General features: G+C 47.5%; 1 protein-coding gene across 1 annotated transcript in view; it reads left to right on the top strand.

Moving 5' to 3' along the window:
- Nucleotides 1-21,849, top strand: part of LOC144172948 (prominin-1-A-like) — an 87,618-nt gene that overhangs the window by 20,011 nt on the left and 45,758 nt on the right. The window contains exons 6-10 of the mRNA XM_077701543.1: nucleotides 979-1,111; nucleotides 2,420-2,490; nucleotides 8,336-8,402; nucleotides 11,298-11,438; nucleotides 16,171-16,212. Of these exons, the coding sequence (XP_077557669.1) occupies nucleotides 979-1,111; nucleotides 2,420-2,490; nucleotides 8,336-8,402; nucleotides 11,298-11,438; nucleotides 16,171-16,212 (454 nt within the window). The remainder of the gene's footprint in view (nucleotides 1-978; nucleotides 1,112-2,419; nucleotides 2,491-8,335; nucleotides 8,403-11,297; nucleotides 11,439-16,170; nucleotides 16,213-21,849) is intronic.

Genomic DNA, 21,849 nt, shown 5'->3' with positions numbered 1-21,849 from the left:
AAGTGCGGTTAGCGTGACCGAACTGAGGTGCCAAGCTCAGTTTGCGCTAACCATGGTTAGCGACGTAACCGCAGTTTCGTCTGTCGTGTAACGCAGCAAACTGCGGTTTTGTCTAACCGCGGTTTGCTTAACCGTGGTTAACTGTGCCCGTGTAACTAGTTCTCCATCCCCAGGCAGCAGGCTCTGCAGTGACCACTTTACCGACAACTGTTTTGACAGAACGGGCGCACGAACTCGGCTACAGCCTGTCGCCGCGCCCACGTAAGTTTTCTTTCTAGCATAAATCCCTAGCATAAATTTCCAGCATAAATCTCGTTAGAGCTGCGTCGTCTCTCAAACCAAGACCCAAGTGACATTTTCGTTCTCCTTTGCAATTAAATTCTGCTTCATATTAACGTCGCACGCATATTTCGGTATAGCATATGTTGCGATCTGAACGCAATGTGTATAGCCAAAATGCAATAAAGTGAGAACAAAATGCCAAAATCCGCCAATGGGGACGTTTATCAGCGGTTGAAAAGCATAGCAGACGCCCGACTTCCGGGACGAGCCGTTGAACTTCCGGTGGCCGTGCGCGCGCCCGGCCGCGACAGCGGCGAAGCGCCATCCAGCAACTAAGTGGAGATCAGTGGTTGTGGCTGCTGCATGTCACACCATGGTGGCAAGATCCCGTGATTGATGTTTGCGTACCAGACATTCTTCTTCATATCGCTGCACTTAGTTGGTATTGGCCTCACGGGTATTCGGGGATATTGCTTTTAGTCCGGACCAGGCAGTGGGCGGAGCAGGCGTGGGTATGCCATCGCTCCTCACTGTTCTTTAGGGAGCCTCCATTCCAGGTGCTGGCCGGGTCAGTACGGCTTAGACTGGGGTATTGTATGAACACCAACGAAACAGTCCTAAGGCCGAGGAATTAAACACTAAAGCCACGTGAGTTACCGTTAACGTCGTAACTCTTCCTCCTCATCATCCGCGCAGGAACGCGGGCCTGATGTGGGCCACGTGCGCCTTCATCCCGGTGCTGCTGACCTTCTGCTTCCCGCTCGCCGCTCTCCTCGAGGCCTACGTGTGCCAGCCGTACGACAACAAGGACGGCTCCAGTTTGGATGGCGTTAGTGCAATTCTCGTGTCTCTCTCTACCTCGACGACAACTGAAATCGAGGCACACGCGCTGCTCGGTACTTTCACGCGACCTCCCAGGCATACTCGCTACGATGCCCTTGAGCGGGGCTGCCCCAATCCCTCTCGTGGAACAACTCCTTGCAGATACGCTACATGAGATTCCACTGACGCTAACGCTACAGCGGGCTGAACGCTTCGCCAGCGATGGAAGTACAATTCTTACTCTACAGCCACCTTTGTTATACCCACCTGTTATAGTTGCTTACCGATGGACCGATAATCCCCGCTCCCGCCCTTTTGCTCGTCTTAAGGCACTTTAACGTATCCTCGCAATCTGTACACTTTAATGAGCGAGGATACGGATTAAGTCGAAGTTTTTCGTGGCACCGAACCATTTCCTATACGTCCCATGTATTTGTTGCCTTTTATTTGGAGGTATTTTTGGTCCAAACTGCGGGTATCTCAAAATTTTGACTGAGAGTGGAACCAAAAATTTCGCCGCCGTGGACCGTTTCACAAGATTCGCGCGATGCTGCCGCGCTTAAGTGCCTCGATTTTTTCTCATTTAGCCGCACGTGCCACAAAGCCGATGTTTCCCCCGAACGTGAAGTCTCAGTCTAGAGGCATATCAACTTCTTCAAGCAACCCTGTGGCAATAATGTGACGGTAGAGCATGGAGGATTCTTTCCTCCATGCGGTAGAGACATGCGCAGAGGTACAGAGTAATAGAAGATAGAGGTTATAGTGAACTAGAATAGTTCACTGTAATAGAGGTGTGTCGTGCGGGGAGAAACCCAATGGAGAGCGCTGGTCCCAACCGGTGAACGTATGTTTCTTTTTTTCTCTTTCAAACCTTTATGAAAAGCAGGATTGGAAGCTGCTGTTGAAGAGCTGATAAGTAGTAGCGCCTTTTTTGCAAAGAACTCGATATTTCATGGCGATTCGCGCAACTTTTTTTATGTCGAAAATCCGCTTATCTCGAAATATTTCCCCGTTTTTACTACTTCGAGTTAACGAGGCATTACTGTAGTTTGCTCTGGAATATGTGATCTGGAAGTTAAATTGGCATTTATATATATTGCGGTGATCGTACCTAGCGCTGTGATGAGAAGTCCGCAACAATGAGCACACACGTGAGACTCTTGTCTTGGAGCATTTTACGACAGCAAATGTTCCGCACTGAAACGCCTCCGCTGTCGATCTTCATACACAATACCTCAATTGTAGATTTTTCGCATCTAGAAAAGTTTCTCCCGTGCGCCTGTGGTAAAATGTAACTGCATCGTGCGCTTCGCAGGCTGCGAGCTACCTGTTTAACAGACCAAAAGCGAAGTTGTTCCAGCACTTTACTCCAAGCAACATACTTGGGTAAGTACAAGATACTTGGGCAATGGGCAACGCCTTAATTTTTTTGCGGCTATTAAGTGCGAATGCACTTTATAAGCGACCCTGAATCACTCGTCCGCCGTCCGCGCTCCCCCTCTCCCCTAGCAACGGCGCGGAGGAGGAGAGAGAGCGTGCGTAGCAACGGTCTCGGCGTAGCAACGGTCTCCTGCTCGGCGTAGCTGCGGGCGGCGCGCCGCTGCACAGGTTCGCTTCGCGTTCCGTCCGCGTGAGGGCGCTCGCTCGTCGGCTCCGCATTCCGACGCTCGAGGGCGCTCGCGCGACGGCGCGCCGCTAACATCCGGTTCCGTAAAGCAGTCGAGTTTCCGTAGCGCTTCGTCGTTCTAGATAAATCCTTCGCGGGCTTTATAAATGCAGTGGAGCGCGCGCCTCTCTCCGTGACTGCTTGCGCAGCGCACTCATCGGTGCACCCAATGCATTCGCATTTCCGCACGATCCCCTTCGGGGTGGTGGGGGGAGTTTTTTTGACTACGCCGCTTGGTGTCTACTGGGCTACGGATTAATACCTCATTTCTTAATAATGCAAGATTGCAGTTGTACTGTTTAGTTAACGTATTTACTCTCGTAATGAACGCACTTTTTTTCCGTAAAACAAAGTTGGAGGTGCGTTTATTATGCGGGGGAAATTTTCTGGAAACTTTTTAGGAGTGACGAAAGGAGGCCGCCTCCAAACAAAATAATGCATTAGATAACCTTCCTTTCGCATAAACATACGCGTACACAATGGGCAAACACAAAGCGTTTTTATTAAACTATACTCGTGTTCGTTTGTCAAGGCTTCACTTCGTCAATTCCGAAATGTCTACCGGCAGCACGGTTCCCATGCTCAACTGTGTACTCCACAACCTTTAACCTAAAGCTGGTGTAACTGACATTTCTGCCCATCGCCGACTGAAAAGTGAGAGATGAGAAAAAAAGCAAGCAAGTAACAAAGCTACTACGAAAAAAAGGTATGGCTGAGACGCTCAGCAGACTGAGCCGACTCAGCTTGGTTGTGATTGGTTGTCCAACGACGCCGCGCCGGAGTGTTTGTTAGTGTTTACTCTGAGAGATGGCTCTAGGTTGCATGCGCGATCATCATCAGCGGGAGCGAGTGAAATGGGAAAGCTACAGTATGGTCAGTCGTGGCACTTCAGGGTTGGAAAGTTGGGGGTGCGTTTATTACGCGGGGGAAAAAAGAAACCTAATTTTGACGACTAAAGTGGGGATGCGTTCATTATGCGAGTGCGTTCATTACGCCAGTAAATACGGTATTCGACGAATCGGCGCCATGGTTGAATCAGCTTTTTGTGCCTTATGAGTGACCCGCCGTTAAACGGCTTGTTTACGAAGGCAAGCGTCGGAGTCTTTTTAACTTTGATATTAGCTACTAGATCAACTGTACACTGACCTTAATATTCCTTAGACGCTCGGAATTAGTGGCGGGGGTGATGTGCTGCGGCTTTCAGACTTCTGAACTTGGTTTGTACTTCACACTGAATGCCCGCATTCTACCTTTTTTTGCGGTCCGACAATGTGTCAATCTAATAAATAATAGAATGCAAATTAGTTTGTCTGGTAATATCAAGCGAACAACAGCCGTAAATCACTTCGCTATATTTTCTTTTTCTTGAACTAAAATTTCAGGAAGCACGGAATGTGGGGACCATTGTTAATTACACCTCGCGCACTTTTTCCAGATTCCTTGCATGCGTTTCACGAATATCCATTGTATTCTTAAAACAGCGCAAAGGGACGAGGACGGGGCGTAGACGGGACACCGCGCAGACTAACAACAGATGTTTATTGCACAAAATTACTTAAATACAGAATTATGTTGCAACGAATGAGGGAAAGCGGCAAGAAAAAAGGACATTTCAAGCTGTCACTGCAGCTCACGCGCTGCCACCAGACAAAAAGGCAATTTCTTTGTCGGTTAACAACACCGAAGGGTAGCTGACACATGTGTCTTTGTTAGAATATATATCGTACGCTTCAACGATCTCCCGTGTCATTTCATTGTTACCTTCATAAATTATATTAAGGTGGTGGTACCCGGCGGTGCCCGGGTGGGCCATTATATTAATGACGCTAATGGGTATAAGACGTGTTCATTTATTTGTTAGTTGTCATATTTGCTTAGTTCATCCTGAACTGGCACACACTCAGGAACTCCTGCCTGCTGTCAATGCATGGGCTCTAACCGCAGGCGCGTCGTGGTAACGCGAATCGTCTGGAACTCGTGTTTTAGTCTGACTCTCTTTAAACAAATTGCACCAAGATGGTGCGCTCGAGCGAGTGAATCAGTGAGTGCAACACGTTTTTTTGAGCCAGTGAAATGGGAGTGGTTCACAATTTCAGAAAGCCATGTGATGAGCGGGCAGCCTTCGCTCTGTAGGAATTGCCTGGACATCCAGATCGCTGTTAGTCACCAGGTTCTCCCACAGCTGAAGGGTGGGAAGACTGAAGGGAAGAAGGGGGAGGTTGTTTTGCTTGCACTCTTAATATGAGGAAGAGTGCCAGGTTTTAAACACAACTTCAATTGGGCAGGAAATTGAGCTGGGAACACACGGTGGAGGCCGGCTGGGTGAGGTATTCTTCCTCATGGGAAGAGCTATCTCAGCAGATACGAACGATGCTCATCGGTACAGTTTCATGATACGTAATGGGATCTCTACGGGAGGCGTGGGGTTGCAGGAAGTCCCAACAGACGGCGAGCGCTAACCTTTGCGCTTTTTGCTGGCCCGTTATCTATTTTACATTTATGATAAATTACAGGGTTCCTACGGGAGGCACGTGGTTGTAGAAAGTGCCAACAGATGGCGAGCGCTATACGAACGCGGAAAAATTCAACTGAATTCCACGTCCAGAGGTGTTTAAATTTAAAAAACCTCGCTTGCCTTTTATCCGCATGTTAGGACAAAATCCTTAAAATGATTTTTGGGCATGGCTGGGCAGCATTTGCTAGCAAAAACGAATGGGATATATCAACTGGCTGTGTGGTTATTGAAGAATGTGTAAAAACACAGTGTTTTCCTGAAATCCTGCTTGCCTCTATTGGGTGGGTGTCATAGAAAAATGTTGCAGAACAGTGTTTAGATTCCTGATTAAGTTGCCTATCTCAACGAAGGGTGGGTGTCATAGAAAAATGTTGCAGAACAGTGTTTAGATTCCTGATTAAGTTGCCTATCTCAACGAAAATCAGTTCAATATCTCAAATAGCGTGCGATAAAAAAATTGTTATCTGAAAAACTATTTTACCGCTTTTCACATTCCCCATGGTGGAATTTTAAAATTTTTTAGCTATACTGACCTCCAACACGGTAATCACAACGTGGTCATGAAATCTGAAGCCGTTGGAAAGAGCAGTTTGGCTAGGCGTGGACATCACCTGTTAGGCCTTTTTGGCTCGTCAGCCGTGTCATTTGTAAAATAAAATTTCGCCCCTTTAGCAGCGTCGCAGGGCGAAATCCTTAAAAATGGTTATCTTCACTTGTATGAGTAATATATGCTAGCAAAAATCAGTCGGATAAATGAATCGGCGAAAGATTTATTTGAGGATCTTTAAGAACACCAATTCTTTTCCGGAATGCGGGATCACCTCGATAGTGTTGGTTAGGACGAAATCCAAAAACTGCTTTTCAGATATTCTTAAGGGCTACATATATCAGCAAAAAGCGCTTCAAAATGTGTCAGGGTGGAGAAGGTAATCACGAATTTAAGAAAACACAATTTCCCCCTTCCCCTCGGTTACGAGTGCAATTTCCAAAAGTCCCCCCTTAGTGAGCCTCTACGCCATGTCGCAAATGTACACCGGAATTTTGAAGTCTCTAGATGTAGCGGTTATCGCTGGGCGTTGATGAGTCGGTCGGTCGGTCGGTCGGTCGGCCGGTCGGTCGCACGGTCGGGCACTTCATTTTATAGAGCATTTCCTAAGGTCAGGATAGCAACCAAAATCTTTACAATGTGCGCCTAGATGTCAGTTATCTCCCTCTTCCACGTTATTGCGATGCTCGCGCAATCTGTCGTTGACACATCTTCGTGTTTTTCCGATATACTTTTTTCCATTCTATGTTGACCATTTATCCAGTCTATGTTTATGTTGAACCATTCTATGTTGGCCGTCAAGTTAGAAAGTGGCATGAACTTTGAGATTTGTAGAATGTATAAACAACTAGTGGGCTGAATGGTACAGTGGTTCCTGTGAAGGTTAGTATTAATGAAGCGCAAAATCGTCGAGATCGGTTTTTGAGGCATTCTTGACAGTTTCTTGTGTGTATCTTCTGACAATTCGCGCGTTGAGGGGAGACAGTCTTTCCAAATGAGCTTCACCGCTGAGTCCGAGAAATAGAAAGCTTCAGATATCAAAAGTTCTACTAAAATGAAAAAAATTCACGCACCTCCACGAAGCGAACCATGACGAGTGGGCGAAGCACTGGGTATCGTTCTAACCGTAAATCACCCGTGGCATTGCCCACTCGCGCATGTAAATTAGTGCCAACGCGTGTGTACAGAATATACAATTCCAATCCAATCCGATACATTCCAATTTAATCCAATCCAATCAAATGCAATGCTCCTCGCGCATGCCCAACACTGTGTACACGGACGCCAAGCCCCGTACAAAGCGAGGTCCTAAGGTGCATCGCCCCTAAAATTGGCTCCCTTCGCTGCAAATGTCGTCGAAAGACGATAGTCTTCTGCCGCCTCTGCCACGTAAATGCCTCTCATCTCTTTCCCGGCCGCCTGTCATGCTGCTCCCCTTCCGTTTCGCTCCTCCTACGATAAACACAGTGAAGGTTTTCTCAAATAAATTCACTTTCGCCGGTGTCCCACTGTTCGCGGCATCAACTGGAACCATTTGTTACTTTTCAACTTGGAACACTACCCCAAGGAGGCCTGCGAGCGCTTTTTGTATTTTGAGGTCAAAACATTTTTTTCAAAGCGTATTATTTTGTTTCCTATTGCAAAAATCAAGCCCACATCTATAAAAAGAAAAGAACAATGCCAGTATCACTTATGTCTTGTCTCGAATATAATATTTCCTTCTTGCTCAACAATTTCTAAAAGTATGAACATTGCCATCAGATGTAGTAGTTTAGAAATTCTTTGGCTATATGAACGTCTCGTTCAAGAACTGTTTTGGATCCTCTGGTCGGGTGGCTGAATCGAGGGACAGACAGTCGGACGGACGGACGGACAATATTTTTGCGCGTAGCCCAAGAAAAACTATCGTCTTGAAAACGTCTACGCGTGAACACGCCGCTATTTTCTTACCGTTTCCCCCGTTCAAACCTGGAAATATTTGATTTGCAAACGTGGCGAGCATTTGTACAGCTATCCTCCCATCACAATGATCCGCCGACCCTTTCAATGCGCATCAACCGAAAAAATCAGAAAACAAGTGGAAGAATATTGAGGGAGTTGCTTACTGCATTCCGAAGTTGTTGTTCTATAACATTGTCTTGATTGTATTTTTGTTTTACTTTCGCTGATTATCTCTGCCTCTCTATACTTTTTTTCCTCGTTAGTCCCCCTCGCCCTAAACGCTGATATCGCTTCCGTTTGAAGTATATCATTTTATTCGGTCATTTGAGCTATATCCTGCTTATATCATGTGTCCCTCGGGCAGATATGTTCTTTATAACTACAGAAAGCTTGTGCATCCAGCTATAGCATACAGTGCTTCTTTAAATTGGCATTTCACGCATATACTTAACGCAACTTCTTGCGGACAATTATCTGATTCTATCATGTGGGAAAGATAGCCGGGATCACTTTTCGGACATGGTTACTGGTTTTGCCTGTATCATTTTTTTCGTACTTTCAGGAAATGCAACGACAAGACGTCATACGCAATTCTAGCGAATTTGACGCTGACGCCACTGGACCAAATCGTAAGCATCAAACACGGCATACGCTTCCATATCAGGAGCGTAGTTTCGTCCAACTGGCCCCTTCCGGAGATCCTTCGCACTGAACTCGGCAAAACCAAGCCTCGGAAAACTTGATACTTGCACGGTTCATTTGCTCAAGTAGCTTGATTATAAAACACGCAACTTAATCGTGCGTGTTACCCTCCTACCTCTATGCTTCTTTGGCATAAAATATTTTACTGCGTAACTTGATCGAGCACTGTCTCCAAATGCTCTTGCCTGGTTTTATCCAGTCCAAGCGGTGACGGAGAGCATACAGGTGCCGTCAGAAGTAATTGGGGCAACGGAGCTGTGGCCGAACCGCATAGGAGGGACGTGTAGCTGCACCGGCGGCAAACGAAAGGACGAGAACACGCATGCGCGCCTGGCGACGGCAATAGCCAACCTATAACAAAACACTTCTATTAACTAGTATTCTAGAATACTTCGCAGCATACTGGTCTCGGCGATGGTGCTGATAGCATACACACCTAAAAATATTTGTAGAAAAAAAAACTGTCACTTCAAATCCCGGTGAGAGCACCGCTTCCCCGGCAGCTCGCGTGCACTGGAAGTGTGCCACAGACGTCATATGTGTCTCTGCTATTAGCGCCATTTCCCAGACCAGTATGCTGCTAAGAATGCTCGAAGCTAGGTTAAAAAAAGTGGTTTGAGATGTATAGGCGGGCTATCGCCGTCGGCAGGCGCGCACGCGTGTTCTCGTCCTTTCGTTTGCCGCCGGTGCAGCTACACGACGCTCCTATGCCGTTACTTGTGGGACGTAATTGTAAAAAAACCGACAATAAAGGAACGCCCTCTGTACTTTTGGCGCGCTGGTGCGGTATTTAAAAAATAAGTAATAAAGACAGAAAGAGTGTAGTTTAATGGTGCTGACGAATAGCGGACAGCCTAACAACCGATAGCCTAACATCAGACAGCCTGACATGCCCAGCAGAGAGCTTAGCATGCTACGACAGGTGAAAAGGAGACGAGAGAAAAAGAAGAAGAAGAGGAAGAAAAAGAGGACTAACAACAGATAGCTTAACATCAGACAGCCTGACATGCCCAGCAGAGAGCTTAGCATGCTACGACAGGTGAAAAGGAGACGAGAGAAAAAGAAGAAGAAGAGGAAGAAAAAGAGGACTAACAACAGATAGCTTAACATCAGACAGCCTGACATGCCCAGCAGAGAGCTTAGCATGCTACGACAGGTGAAAAGGAGACGAGAGAAAAAGAAGAAGAGGAAGAAGAAGAGGACTAACAACAGATAGCTTAACATCAGACAGCCTGACATGCCCAGCAGAGAGCTTAGCATGCTACGACAGGTGAAAAGGAGACGAGAGAAAAAGAAGAAGAAGAGGAAGAAAAAGAGGACTAACAACAGATAGCTTAACATCAGACAGCCTGACATGCCCAGCAGAGAGCTTAGCATGCTACGACAGGTGAAAAGGAGACGAGAGAAAAAGAAGAAGAAGAGGAAGAAAAAGAGGACTAACAACAGATAGCTTAACATCAGACAGCCTGACATGCCCAGCAGAGAGCTTAGCATGCTACGACAGGTGAAAAGGAGACGAGAGAAAAAGAAGAAGAAGAGGAAGAAGAAGAGGACTAACAACAGATAGCTTAACATCAGACAGCGTGACATGCCCAGCAGAGAGCTTAGCATGCTACGACAGGTGAAAAGGAGACGAGAGAAAAAGAAGAAGAAGAGGAAGAAAAAGAGGACTAACAACAGATAGCTTAACATCAGACAGCCTGACATGCCCAGCAGAGAGCTTAGCATGCTACGACAGGTGAAAAGGAGACGAGAGAAAAAGAAGAAGAAGAGGAAGAAAAAGAGGACTAACAACAGATAGCTTAACATCAGACAGCCTGACATGCCCAGCAGAGAGCTTAGCATGCTACGACAGGTGAAAAGGAGACGAGAGAAGAAGAAGAAGAAGAAGAAGAAGAAGAAGAAGAAGAAGAAGAAGAAGAAGAAGAAGAAGAAGAAGAAGAAGAAGAAGAAGAAGAGTTCCGTAGTTTGGTCCAGACTGGTGAAGTACACACGAGAACGTGTTTGCTTTCAAGTTGAGCAGAGTTTTGAACACCGCGGAGTAACCCGCGAGTGCAGCACTTTCAGCTATTCCATAGCAGTCATGCTAAACAAATACAGGAAATGTTCACTCTGATACCCAGGAGACAGTCCTGTAGCACATGTAAGATCAACAAAAAATGAATGCGTAAGAAATAGATAGGAACCTGAGGAATATTCGGACTCACGTACTCGTATCCAGAAAGTTTAGCTACCAAGTACCGATTTATCAAATGTCGCTTCACTTTTACCCTCAATGTTTCCCCAAAATCTCAGCAAGCCCGTAATTGAAGAGTAGCGACAAGTGACGAAAAAGTAATACCGCATGCATTTTGATCAGTTGAAATTTATGCAGACCAGGAATCATACAAGTAGTCCGTAATTTTTGGTGTGTTACGTGTAAACCCACGAGCATTCTCAATGAGCGCTTTAAGGCGGCTGCGTGGTGTTTAGCGCTTTTTTGTCGCGGAAAAGATTCTCCTGAGAAATTGCAATTGGTGCAAATCAGGACTCAAACAAGTCATTCGTTATTTTTGGCGTGTTACCTGTAAAACTATGAGCATTCTAAACGATAAATATTACTCTCTAAGGCAGCTGCGTGGCATTAGCCGTTTTCTTGTCGCAGAAAAGATTGTCCGTGGGCGCATAACGCTCACACATGCTGCTTCGAAAACTCCCAAGAGATCTTACACCAAGCTTTCTGCGCTTGACTATGCATTGTTTTTTATCTTTCGCTCACTATACTCACTGGTGGCATTTCCTTTTTGCGACCTCCGAACTGATCGTTCCTCCTTTACTTTCAGACTTTTAGCTTTTTCCGGGAAAAACTGTTCTCTAGGCCAGAAAAGCTGCCCTACGTGAGCCCAGATTCCATTAAAGAGATTAATGAGATCAGCAAGAGCATCGTGGAGCTCGAAGACCAGAATAAGCAGCTCAAGGAAATGGTAAATATGTGTCTGTTTGCGTCACTCAATTTTGAGGCTTACCAGAAGCATTTCACTTTCTGGAGCATATGGTCGCCCATATGCATATGGTCTATGGAGCATATGGAGCATATGGTCTGGAGCATATGGAGGTAATTGGAGAATAATCGGAGAGGCCTTTGCCATGCAGTGGGCGTAGATAGGCTGGTGATGATGATGATGGTCGCCCAGTGTGACATAATGTGTCATAAGATAAGAAACTAACCAACGCCAGTTCCAAAAATAACGCTGGTATTTTAATGCAGTTGCATACAAGCTAACTGACGCAAAATTTTCACCGCTAGTACGGGTCTTTTCTAGAGAACATGTTATGCATGTTACACAGCATCAACGTTGATTTCATGTTCAGCTACAGCGACTGTTCGAGGGGGCGCATGAGAATGTTACTTCGTGGCGATGAATTCAGGGGCACTTTTTCCGCTAAAAATTTGCTTTCCTAGCAAGTGCGACTAAGAAGGACAGGATAAATGCTCCCGTCCCTGCTCACAGCGATGTTTAATGTTCTCTACGAAGACCCACCCCTCCAGGTAACGTGTGCTTAAGAAAGATGCCCAAGCGCTTTACTTCGTTTTTTATGCGAGCAAATTAACGTAGACGAGCACGAAAAATAACAAGAAAGTATGGTGCACTTGCCGCTTGTTTAAGAACAAGCGTTGCTAATTGCTTCTTCTTCTTCGCCAGCCAATTGGGTACTAGATCTACTTTTCCTTCTGAAACACACGTTTTGTCTCTCTTAAATAGGGACCCGCCGCGTGGCTCAGTGGCTAAGGCGTTGCGCTGCTGAGCACGAGGTCGCGGGTTCGATTCCCGGCCGCGGCGGCCGCTTTTCTGGTGGAGGCGAAAAGCAAAAACGCCCGTGTGTGCGAGATTTCGGCGCACGTTAAAGATCCCCAGGTGGTCAAAATTAATCCGGAGCCCTCCACTACGGCGCGCCTCATCGCCTGCGTTGCGTCGGCGCGTTAAACCCTACAATCAATCAATCAATCAATCAAATCTCTTAAATAGGAGAATTTATTAGACGCCGCAGCACTTTCCCTGTAACCTATTTCCCCTGGTGTTGATCGTTTGGTGCACCATCATGTTCGGAATTTATCACTTTAACCCTCATACAAGGAAGACACATGTAGATGTTTTGTTGTTCTTGTTAAAGGTGCACTTGTGGCTTCTTACGGTATCTTTTGGAAGCAGACGACTCTGCCGCGAACTTTTCAACAAAAGAAATTGCCCATCCCAAAACAGAGCTTGAGGCATCTTTGCGCGCTTTTGGAGGCATACTGTACAGTAAAATTTGCGCATGAGCTAAATCCAAGGCTGCTCCGTTTCCGGAGCCTACGTATACGCAATCGCGCGAATGCTGCTGATTGCACATGCCACATTCAACTATAGTGAAGGCCGGTAGAACTTCCCAAACCCTAGCCTCGTAGTCTGGAAGAGTTATCTACCAGGTCCCTCTCACATGCACGTGAACTGCAGTTTATGCCTAAACATTCCTAGGCGATTCTTCCCAAACATTTGTCCATTTATGCGTCTGCCAGTAACGTATGATACGGTGCGCTTCATGGGTGTACGCACGGACAACATGGGGTGTTTGGTAAAAGGCGGTAGGTCCTTTTTTTTAATAAACGGCCATTCAATTATTAAAAGTGCCAAGGCCCTAGGTCCAGGGTTTCCAAGGCAAACATATGGCGGGGTGCAGTGCGGAGCTGAGGAATGCCTACCCACTGTCCGATGATTACGATTCCACAGTTTCTCCTTTTTTTTCATTCCACGTGCATTAATTCGAAACTTGGCTCACGTTTGACATTCATATCAAGTTCATGTTTGACATTTTATGTTCGACATTCTACGTTTGCCATAATTTGCTTCTGCATTTAGGTTTTGTTTATCGGCTCATGCTATATGCTCTGTATTGCCGGTCCTACATTGCCTACAGTATTGCCCGTCCTGTATTACCCGTATGTACTACATAAATAAAAATGTGCATAAATTCAGAGAATTCTCTACCATTGCGTAGCATTGTTATGCCGCTTGTGTGGAGTACCAGTTCCTTGCAACCAAATACGGCTTCCAAATGCAACCGAGAGGTTAGGTTAATTTATTCTTTTTAAGTTTACCTTAGTTTTTTTCTTTCGCCAATAATGTAAATTTATACCATTTTAGCGATGAAGTGGCTTTATTTCGCTAATTTTTTTAGAGGATTCAATGTCAACTGCATAATCGGTCGGTTTACGCTATTTTTATTTGTATTTACAACGTTCTTTTGCAGGGCTTTCTTTTAGTCATCGGTTTTTCTCGGAAGATGTTTAAGATGCATATTTTTTTTATTTCGTCACACCAATTATTGTGAAAATTTTTTTCTCGTTTTCTTATTTTCGGGTTTTCAAAATTCTTTCCAACTAATCATCTCCTGGCCGGGGACATTCTCGACGCTTATAATGCGTTTTAATAAAGTTTTTTCCTCCTCCTTCTCCACTTGCACCATTATAACGATTAAAGGTGTTACTTCCGCCAACTCTGCATTTTTGTAGAAAATCAGGGAGTTATATGGTTCGCCATTTTCGCTATTTTAATTCGTATTTGGAATCTTCTTTTGCAGACTTTATTCGTTTATTATTCGGTTGGGGGGGGGGGGGGGGGATTTGTGAGATCGATATTGTAACGGCGTATTTTGGTTACATACTTGCCGCTACGGCAGCATGCTTTCGCAGGGAAAAGTCGAGGCTTTGAAGAGGGTTTAAAGTTAACTGATTTAATTTACGGGTAACATTGATGACATTTAGCACATACAAACTTGAAACAATTACACTTATTACATAGATGAAAAAGGCAGCCAAACGATTAAGGGTACTTAGCGGGACATGGCTGACTGGATCTCGGTCTCCCGGCGGGAGGGCACGACGACGAGCGGCAGAGTTTCTGAAGTGAGTCCTGGTGCCGGTCGACCGCCGCCCACCATAGCCAGAGGGGCCGCGTTATATTCGCTTAAGCGGTCTGGTGGGGAATGTATTGGGGGAAAAAAGTGCATCCTGGAGAGTGCGGACGCTAGGGAACAAGGCTAAGGCACACCCGCAGCCAATCAGGAAGACGCTTGTAAACACCAATCAGCCATGTTCCCGCCAAAGTGAAAAGGACCAAAAACACAGACTTAAGGTTTCGACTTGAAAACGCGCGCTTGGAGAATTATGGGCGTAGAGCAAGTAGTTGGACAAAACGCACTAAGTAAAGAGTGTAAAAGACAGAAAGGTCGTCTGAAGGACCCGGAGCCCGAAGGCGAGCAGCGCACATGCCACAGGGGGAATGGAACGCCGCGGCCGCGGTAACACAAGCCGAGGCGAGGGCTCGCCCCCTCAATAGCCGGCGTCTCCTGGTCGGCCGACGGGCAGACACACGCGCCGGAGCCGATTCTCAGAAAAAAGGGCCAGGGCCCAGCCGCGTCCGAAGCGCCTTCGCACAAAACACTTGGGAGGAGGAGTCCCGGCGGCGGGAACAGAACTCAAAAACAACCAGAAAACATCTACAGGCCTCCGCTTCGCGGCAATATTATTTATTTTAGATGCAACGCATCGCATTCACTCGCCTTGTCCCTCCATCCATCCAGCGTTGTCGCCGTCCGTCTCGCAAAAAGATGATAATGATAATGAAGAGGATGATGATAATGAAGAGGATGATGATGATGATGTGGGCACGCACCCACGAGGGGGGATTGGCCAGGGCTAAATTGAATATTATGCTCTTGCTTCTGTCATTCCTGCGTGGCGGCGTCGGCGTCCACACAGCTGCGCCTTTCCTCCTCTCCTCTCTCCGATAGCGAACTGCGCATATAAGCGGAGTGCCGCGCTCCGGCGCGCTCAGTCGACGGTCGTCTGTGCTTGCGCTTGCTCTCTGTCGCAGTACTCGGCGACGCCTTCATGCGACAGTCCCTTTAGTGAATGGCATGCCGCGACCCAGTACTAGCAACATGCCAAACACCGTACATAAACACACACATGCATAGTCTCTCATTTGCATGTGCATGTGCATTGCATGAATTGCATGGTGAAAATTTAAAATGACGCCCACCTCCCCATCGCGTGAGAACCCTTGCCATGCACGCAATCAACACAACGGAAACGCCAATGAAACACCCTTGATGCGTTGCATCACATGCACCAGGGTTCCCGCGAGGGGAGGTGGGCGTAAATTTTCTCAGATTGTTTTTGTGAAAATTCTGTTCTTTCTATTTTTCTTATTTTCGGGTTTTCAAAATTATGTCCAACGAATTATCTACATTTCTTCCACTATAACAATTAAAGGTGTTACTTCCGCCAACTCAGCATTTTTGTGGAAATTCAGGGCGTTACATTGTTAGCCATTTGTAATCGTATTTTGAACGTTCTTTCGCAGACTTTTTTCTTTGATTCTTCGGTCCTGGGAAGACCTATATGATACACTTTTTTTTATTTTCTCGGATCAGTCTTGTTCAAATTCTTTTTTATTTTTCTTATTTTTTGGGCTTTTCAAATTTCTCTCCGAGCAGTTATCTACAACAATTACACGAGTTATTTCCGCCAAATATGCATTTTTGTGGAAATGCAGGGCGTTTCACTATACTGGCTGTGGTGATAGTCGGCAAAGAATGCTACGCATTAGTAACTGTCCTTGTTTGGTTGCCTCAGTTTTGCTGTCAAGTAAACTTACGACGCCTTGTTTTCAGATGGAACGTAGTCCCGCGTCAAAGATATACACAGAATTTATGGTAAGTGTTGACGCCTTTTTTTTTTTTTGTATTAGACTCGCTTGCTTCTTGCCTTTTTGTCAGTAACCTTAGGCACCTTTTTAAGCCGTGAAGTTACCCCTGAAACTTCTATGCTTTCGTCTAGCCGCAGTCGCAGGTAATAAGAGAATCGAGTCTGTGCTTGCTGGGAATTTCAAATCAACTCATCGATGTGGCCAGAGATGGGCACACCCGAAATTCTCCTTCACATAACCTAGCGTTGTAGCTTACGTCACGCACTTGGGTGACCAGGAGCATGGTGTGTAAGCCGCAACACTCATGCATTTTAGGGCTAAATGTGCACCAAGGGCTCAATATCGACTTGTTTAAACTAAAAGACTCCGCCTTTCATAGCATTCCTGGCTTGAGTTCAATGGCCAACGACGCCTCGTTTGCTTAGAAATTAACCAATAATCTGTCGAATTCTCTCTAGTTTCCTCCTATTTTATACAGAGGAACAGTATTAAGCTGGGCTTACATATATTTTTTTGCGTCCTCAGATCAAAACTCGCGAGACTTCAATTGTCTGTAAAGCGCGAGGCTTTCCATGGCCCGAGGCGTTAAACACTAACTGCTTCATTTTTACAACGCATTGTCTGATAAACGAAATGCAAACACCGCACGGTGCAGGTGAGCTCTTACAGGATGTATATCTGTTAGATAAAGTGCCCTGTCTTGGCACCCAAACCTCGTACAGTGCACCTAATACTAGGGCAGGTTGGCGAGGTTCTATCATTGTGAAAAAAAAAACCGTCTGAAAGTTAGGCTGTAGCTAAAACGCAAAGTGCAACCACCGCTTGTGAAGCACCATCCCTAGGTTTCGAAGGTTTGAAATGTCGTTGAAGATACAGTGTTAACAGGGGGAGTCGGTGTAGAGAAATTGCTTGCGTTTCCCAAAAAAACGAAGTAATTTGGGAAGAGCCTTCGTTAAATATTCATCTCCCTCAGCCATCAAAAAAAATTCCCGCGCCTTCCCGCGAGGGGAACACGAGTAAATGCAGAGCATTGGGGGTCGTTAACCCCGCGTAAAGTCGCATTAGGGTGGGTAGTTGGGTCGTAGTTGCGTTGCTGTTGGTTTGGGGTAGAGAGAGGAAAGTAAAGTCGCGTTAGGGTGGAGCGAGCGTCAACCAAGGAAGGAAGGAGCAACGCAGTGACTGAAGCACGAGCGACCGCTAGCCGTTTTATATTTGCAGCGCGCGCAGTAGAGGGAGAGCAGTACGGGGGGGAGAGCGCGCATGCGCAAGCAGCGCGCGCCCTTTCACGCCCCACCGCGCTGCTATCACGCACCTGTTACGCCGAGACCACGACGGAGCGAACGGGCTGACTACGACGCATGCGCGCGCCAGCTGCTGTTGAGGGAGAGGAGGGAAGGAGGAGAGGCGCACCTGCTGCGGACGCGGAGCTGTGGACGCCGTCCGACGCAGGAAGAGGCGAGGCCAGGAAATGCTCTGCATTTAAAATTGCTTCTGATCTTGGCGCCCATCTAGTTGCGGCGCACTTAAGTTTGCACCCGCACGTTGGCTTGAGGCAATCAAAAACGCTCAACAGAAGGAACTCTAGAGACTGGGACGGGATCCCCTCCACCCCCTCCTTAACAAAAACAAAATAATGCGCACAAGCGAAATATAAAACACTACTTCGATATCAGTATCAGAGCGAAAGCTTTACTACGCCCTGTCTCGCAACGCCATTCGTCGCAATGACCTTGAGCTGAGAAAGTGTGACGTCATGCCACGTGATCCGCTGCGGACAGGCGCCGAAGCTGCACTCGCTCGGAGCCTCCCCGCTGCGGTACCACGTCACTAGGCGAGCGTTTAGCGGTTGCTTCGCCGCCGCTTGGTCGCTCAATATCGTCTGCGCATGCGCTTCAGCGCAAGCGACAGACGGTAGCCTGACTTCACTGAAGCACCGCGTGCATTGTCTTTGCAAAACCTAGCCAAACAGCACTTTCGCTCGTTATAGCTAAGCGTACAAATGTTAAACTTCACCATTTTTTTTTTTCATTACATAGCGCATAGCCATTCAAACGCGAAGTACGCTGATGAAAAAAATTAGGGTCGCTATGTAAGATTAAAAGCCTTGGTCTTTATGTTTAAAGCACGCGCGTTGGAAGGTAAGAAAATTTGTGGTAAAAAAATGAGGTTGGGGTCGGAGCAAGCGCGAGCCGGGGATTGGCGCGCCGGGAAGGGAAAACAGCAGTGCGGAAGTATAATTGGAGAAGGGCTCAGAGAAAGCGCGACGCAGCGTGCTATGAGAGGGAAACGGCAATGCCAAAGGAAAGTAAACCACTGCTAACTTCGCTTCTGCCGCACGTGCAGTGCGAGACACCTTGAGAGGCGACAACACTGATCTCCACTAGAGTTGCTGGATGGCGCTTCGAGCTCTCCGGCGCACGGCCGCCGGAAGTTCGAGCGCTCGTCCCGGAAGTCGGGCCGTTCCAGCATAGCGCATGCTACGCATGGGCTGGTTTCGCACGCATTCCGCCAAAAATGCCTGCTTGTTGCGCCGTCAACTGCACAAGCAGACCAGAGAAGTCGTCTGGGAAGACGTTCCACTTGGAAGTATTACAATATTCCGTACGACGTGCGTGATACGCAGCGTAACGCAAATGTCATATCAGTGTCGTTTTTAAGCTGTGGCTCTTGTTACGCAGATTCCCTCGCTCTAAGCCGGATTTATACCGGCGTTGGGTGGCAAACTTATACCCTAGTTATACGGCGAAAGTAACCGCAGCTAAGTTTAACCGTGGTTAATAACTTTAACCGCGGTTATCGCAAACTGCGGTTTTGGATGTTACACGCGAAATTGCAAGTTTGGTGACCGCAGTCACTTGATTAGGAGCGCAACAAAAATAAATTACCACACTTTTAACTTCACGATAAAAAACAAAAGAGAAACAGTGTAGACAAAAAGAAATATCGTTAAAGCATTCGCTTCTGACACAAACGCAACGCACTCGTGCGCGGCGAGAAGAGGGGCTTCCCCAACAGCTCGCAACCGGCTTGGTTTGCTTAGGTCTGTTCGGTGGTACGGTGTTAGGAACTTTCAGCTTAGCATCGCGGTAGATATTTGACCACCGCTATCTCTACAACTGCGAATTGCAATCCATAGCACAATTTTTCACCGCACAAACATCCATTTTCTCGCATGCGGAAGTTCTTTTCCGCGATGAGATTGATTTGGAAGAGCGGCGATGCAATAAGCTGTTGCTGCCGTGCTCTGGGCCGGTTCGGGCCGCAAGCAGTGCCGTGCGGGCAGGCGCGCCGGCGTGTTTACAGGCACGGCCGACGCGCGCCGATCGTTTCCGAGTGCCGAAAACGCTTCAAGATTGCCTGCTATATCCATTTTTGGCGGACGACGGGCGGAATTTACAAATTTAGCACGGCTTTTGTCGTAGTTGATCGGACGGATCGGGAAACGAGCCGCTGCTGACGGGCAGTCGCGCTGATTGCGAGAGCGATGCAAAGAACGCAAGCGCGTCTTGGGGACAGCATCGGGGCGCCCGCTATTTGAGAACCTTCGTCTCTTCCGAACGCCAGGTGATTTTTTTTTCGCCTCCGCTGATGCGCCGCCACTTGCGTCCGAACTGAAATGTGCGATTTTGAGCACTGCGGCTGCGGAAACTGCGGTTAGCGTGACCGAACTGAGGTGGCCAAGCTCAGTTGGCGTTAACCATGGTTAGCGATGTAACCACAGTTTCGTCTGTCGTGTAACGCAGCAAACTGCGGTTTTGTCTAACCGCGATTTGCTTAACCGTGGTTAACTGTGCCCGTGTAACTAGCTCTCCATCCCCAGGCAGCAGGCTCTGCAATGATCACTTAACTGACAACTGTTTAGACAGAACGGGCGCACGAACTCGGCTACAGCCTGACGCCGTGCCCACGTTGTTTTCTTTCTAGCATAAATTCCTAGCATAAATTTCTAGCATAAATCCCTTTCGATTTAGAGCTGCGTCGTCTCCTCTCAAACCAAGACCCAAGTGACATTTTCGTTCTCCTGTGCAATTAAATTCTGCTTCATATTAACGTCGCATATTTCGGTATAGCATAAGTTGCGATCTGAACTCGATGTGTATAGCCAAAATGCAATAAAGTGAGAACAAAATGCCAAAATGCGCCAATGGGGACGATTATCAGCGGTTGAGAAGCGTAGCAGACGCCTGACTTCCGGGACGAGCCGTTGAACTTCCGGTGGCCGTGCGCGCGCCAGGCCGCGACAGCGGCGAAGCGCCATCCAGCAACTAAGTGGAGATCAGTGGGCGACAGAGAGAGAGAGAGAGGAAAACTTTATTGAGCAGTTATATGCGTGGGGATGGCTTCTTAGTCCAGAAGTCCAAGCGTCGTCTTCGCACGTTCCGCCCTCTCCGTCAGCATGACCTGGTCGGCGAGGTGTGCGCTGGACAGCGCTGTCTCCCACTGCTCGAGGTTGGGGCTAGGGAAGGGGGGTGGCAAGTCCGGGTTTTGGCTACATTCCCAGACTACGTGATATAGGGAGCCTGATTTTCCACAGAACGTGCATTGAGGTGGATGCTGATTGGGGAATTGCATATGGAGCCGGACTGGGTGAGGGTACGTGTTTGTTTGAAGTAAGCGAAGTGTCGAGCCTTGTTTTTTACTTAATTGTGGGTGAGGTGGTGGATAGACTGTACGTTCTAGCCGGTAATGCTGGGTAATGTTACGGTAAGTCACAACAGGGGTGGGGTCAGGTTCTCCTTCCAGGGCCTGGTGGGCGAGTTCGCAGGCCGTCGCGTGGGCGAATTCGTTGCCCGCGAGGGAGGAATGTGCCGGCGCCCAGACTATCGTGACGTGCCGTTTCGGGGGGTTTGTGCTCAGGATGCGGTATGCTGCGGGGGTCACCGATCCAAAAGTAAATCTTCTGCAGGCCTGCTGCGAGTCAGAAATTATCGTTGTTGCCTTGGTCTGGGTTATGGCAAGCGCTATGGCCACTTCTTCTGCTTCTTGAGGGGTAGTTTTGGGGATGGTTGCGCTGGTGAGGCATTTGTCTCTCGATGTTACTACTGCCACCATTGCTCCCTTATGGTTACTGCTTGCTGCGTCGGTGTAAACCGTCCCTTCGTCTTTACCGTAAATTTTCTCTAGAGCTTCGGCCCTGGCCTGTCTTCTGCCTGCATGATGTTCCGGGTGCATATTGCGGGGAATTGGTTTAATGTGTATGTGCTGCCTCATATCTGGCGCAAGAGGTCGGGGTTGTAGCTGTCCTTGAGGCGTCCATTGAAGTTTTGTCAAGAGCTTTCTGCCTGCAAGTGTGAGTTCGAGTCTTAATTTTTGGCTGGAGAGGTGTCCTTCGATTAATTCTGATGCAGTGTTGTGGATGCCTAATTTGAGTAGTCGAGCAGTCGAAGCGCTCGTGGGGATACCCAGTGCTTGTTTGTAGGCTTTCCGTATAATGACGTTGAGCTGCTCCTCCTCAGTTTTGGTCAGAGTTACGTACGGGGCCACGTAGATAATGCGCGATAGAATGAAGGCCTGGACCAATCTGGTGGTGTCTTCCTCTTTCATCCCTCTTTGTCTGTTCTGCACCCTGCGTAACATCTGGGTGACCTGTTCGGCGGTAGTCTTTAGTTTCTGAATCAGTTCGTTGTTCCTTGTGTCCGCCTGG

The sequence above is a fragment of the Haemaphysalis longicornis genome, unplaced genomic scaffold, assembly GCF_048455015.1.
Source record: "Haemaphysalis longicornis isolate Haplotype H1 unplaced genomic scaffold, Haemaphysalis longicornis Haplotype H1 scaffold_279, whole genome shotgun sequence".
Classification (NCBI taxonomy): Eukaryota; Metazoa; Arthropoda; class Arachnida; order Ixodida; family Ixodidae; genus Haemaphysalis; species Haemaphysalis longicornis.
This window is presented reverse-complemented; position numbering and strand designations above follow the sequence as displayed.